The sequence below is a fragment of the Ostrea edulis genome, chromosome 8, assembly GCF_947568905.1.
Source record: "Ostrea edulis chromosome 8, xbOstEdul1.1, whole genome shotgun sequence".
Lineage (NCBI taxonomy): Eukaryota > Metazoa > Mollusca > Bivalvia > Ostreida > Ostreidae > Ostrea > Ostrea edulis.
Window position 1 is genome coordinate 18,926,590 of NC_079171.1, and position 3,143 is coordinate 18,929,732.

The 3,143-nt window shown below is 35.9% G+C and overlaps 1 protein-coding gene across 1 annotated transcript; it reads left to right on the top strand.

The window, feature by feature from the left end:
• The first annotated feature begins 957 nt into the window (after positions 1-957).
• Positions 958-2,013, top strand: LOC125662909 (rhodopsin-like). Its single transcript, XM_048895255.1, has one exon. It carries the CDS (start codon positions 958-960, stop codon positions 2,011-2,013), a length of 1,056 nt encoding a protein of 351 aa, XP_048751212.1.
• Positions 2,014-3,143: the final 1,130 nt, after the last annotated feature.

Consider the following 3,143-nt stretch of genomic DNA (forward strand, 5'->3'; position numbering starts at 1 on the left):
AAGTGAACGACTCTGTGGTGTTTTTTATTTCGAGTTTACTGGGATATATCGAATCGACATATGAATGGAAATTATGATTGTTAATAGATAATACGACTCGTCGATATATCTATGTCAAACTGAAGGCCACAGCAAGATATTTTTTTCTTCTCACGTAGAAGTTTTTGAATAAATTCTGCTTCATAGGAATATAAAAACAGGTCAGCTAACAAAGGAGCACAATTTGTGCCCATGGGATTTCCAACAGACTATTGGAAGATCTGATCACCAAAGACCACGAAGATATTGTCAATGAGGAACTCCAGCATATGTTTTATTTCAACTTCAAAATATAAATCTTTTGAAGTAGGGCTTTCATATTGTATATAGGTTCTTTATGACAAGACCTCATTATTTTAGGAAGTTTGACCTTGACCTTAGAGTTGAACCTACATTTGAAATATCTGACCCATTCAATATCTCCTGAACTATTCAAGGTAGATCTTTCATATTTTGTATATTGATTTCTTTTGGCAAGACCTTTTATTTTATACTATGACTTTTGATCTCGTGACCTTAAAATTTGACCTACTTTTAAGAAAATGTAACTTGTTCAATATCTTCAGAACTATTCTAGATGGGGCTTTCATTTGATCTTGTGGTCTTGACCTACTTTCTTAAAAAAAACCCTGACCTAACCAATATAGATTTCTTAAGGCAAGATCTTCTAATCATACCATGATTTATGATCTTTGTCTTATCCTGAACAACAAGATCATGTTAGCCATAATGGATTGATTTCAGTTATATGGTGATCCTTTGGGGCCACAATATGCTGTTGACATTGATGTAACTCAATTATGACAAGAATACATGCTCTGTTTATGAAACTTACTCAGAAAATAGAAATGCTGATTTTTAATCGCGTACACATGCACATTAGATTAACATTTTTGTAGGTTGAGGCAGATTTTCGATATGGCTGCAAACATATTTCTGGAGCACAACATGGAGGGAAGGAGGGAACGAGCTCCACTCGGAGCAGTGTCCTACCTACTCAACATCTCGGGAATTATCGGAAATGTGCTGGTCCTCCATGTCTTCCGTACCCGCTTTAGCAGATCATTAAATTACAGGACCTTCGTCTTATTTCTGGCGTTCGTTGATCTCTTCACCTGTATTGCTCACATAGCAAAAGAGTTGAACAGAATGATATCAGTTTACAATCAATTGAGTGATAAAGCACCATTCATGTGTGAGATATCTCACTACGTCGGCAATTCTGTCGGAGTTGCGTCTTTTTTTATCGTTATGTTTATCACTTTCGAGAGATACAGGAAAATATGTACACCATTTAAACCACAGATTATGATCAAGCATTCAAGGATTATGTGTGTATGCACAGTCCTTATAAGCTTTGCCATAAATTTCCCAATTTATTTGATTCATGGAAAAAGAAATGTCGTAGTTGGAGGTATAAATGCCACAAGATGTTCCACCAAAAACGAGTATGACGGAGTAATGCTGCCCTTTCTATACCACGTCTTAATCTTCGCACTTGTCGTCGTATGCTTTCCAGTGGTAGTCATATTCCAGCTGAAAATACGAAATGCTCTCGTCAGGAAAACCAATTCAAAAAAGAAGATGAAAAATATCAACTCTAACCAAAAGTCTGAAAACCCCACGTCTGTTAACGAAAAAGATACTGGAAAAAATGTTAAGAAGGATAAGTCTAAAAGAAAAGCGGCAGCTGATGATGATGAGGATAAAAGAAACAGGCGGATAGCGATTACATTCGCTATTGTTTCACTGTTTTTGATGGTCAGCTTTTTTACTCATACTTTGTACGAGTTCATCAAATCGCTGGACAAATACCTTACCCCACGACAGGAAATTTCCAAGACGGAAGATATTCTAGAAGAATACCTTCCTGATATCATTACCATTAACGGAATTTTGAACCCGTTCGTATATCTATTCACTGATGCCCAATTCAAACAAGAACTGATGAAGTTGTGTGGTCGAGGGGTGTAATTGAGACTTAGATGGCAAATGTAGTTGCCATTTTAGGGTTGTTCTATTCTAAAAAAAAAAATCATCTATCTTTAATAATTTATCAGACCCTTTTGTAGATTAAATGAATGTGCATAAAGCAATTGTACTGAATTTTACCTTCGGGTATAGTAGCTCTCAGAACCACTACCATCAAATAACATAGCGCATTTTTTTTTAAAAAAAAATCTTCATTTGTGATTAGCTGTTTGTTTCAAATGTTATTTGTAATATATAAACGTAATATGTCAAATATAGGATAGGGCGTAATGAAAACAAACCTGTAATGAAGGCATACAGCTATTTGAGGAATTTGTAGGAAATTCGCGATTATCAGAAAAATGGTACTATATGTATATATTCTTTATTAATAATTGATAATGTCTTCACTGAAAAAAACTAAATCTTTTCAAACAGGGCTGGAAAAGAAGCACATAAGTAGAGACTAGTCCATACGGTATTAAAAGTGAAAGTCGGGGATATTTCGGATATATCCTATAAAACAAATGGCCCGTGTCAGGGTAGGCGTACGAAATATGGGACGTAAATGAAAACTCAAAGCAAACAGTCGGACAGTTATAAAGTTTTAGTTCCCGTAAGACTCGATCATACACTGTAGATCATTTAAATTCGTGGGGGCCAATTTTCGTGGATTGTTGAATTTGTGCGGGTTCGTGGGGACGTAATTTCGTGGATTTATGTATTTGTAAGAAAGATAACTCTGGAATGTCTTTATTTGTTGAGGATGTAAATTCGTGGGTGAGGGTTACCCACGAATTCCACGAAAATTGAGCCACCACGAATAGATGGTTTTCATATGACGTATTTTGACCCCGAGTTATTCCCCTTGGCCGCCATCTTGTAGGTCAAACTGGTGGATTTTCCTCTTTAGGCAACCAATTTCAAACATGTAAGGCAGAAATATATGGGGAGAAATCTTTGCAATATTGCAATTATGAAGTAAAAGATGCATTAACAAATGTATATTAATAAGAAAAACAGTTTATCTCCACCTCAGTGACCAGAATAACAAGGCTGATTTTGGTTGAATAAAGAAGGAATCCGGGCATGTTAACCTACAACATGGCGGCCAATGGGAAATAACTCTTGCT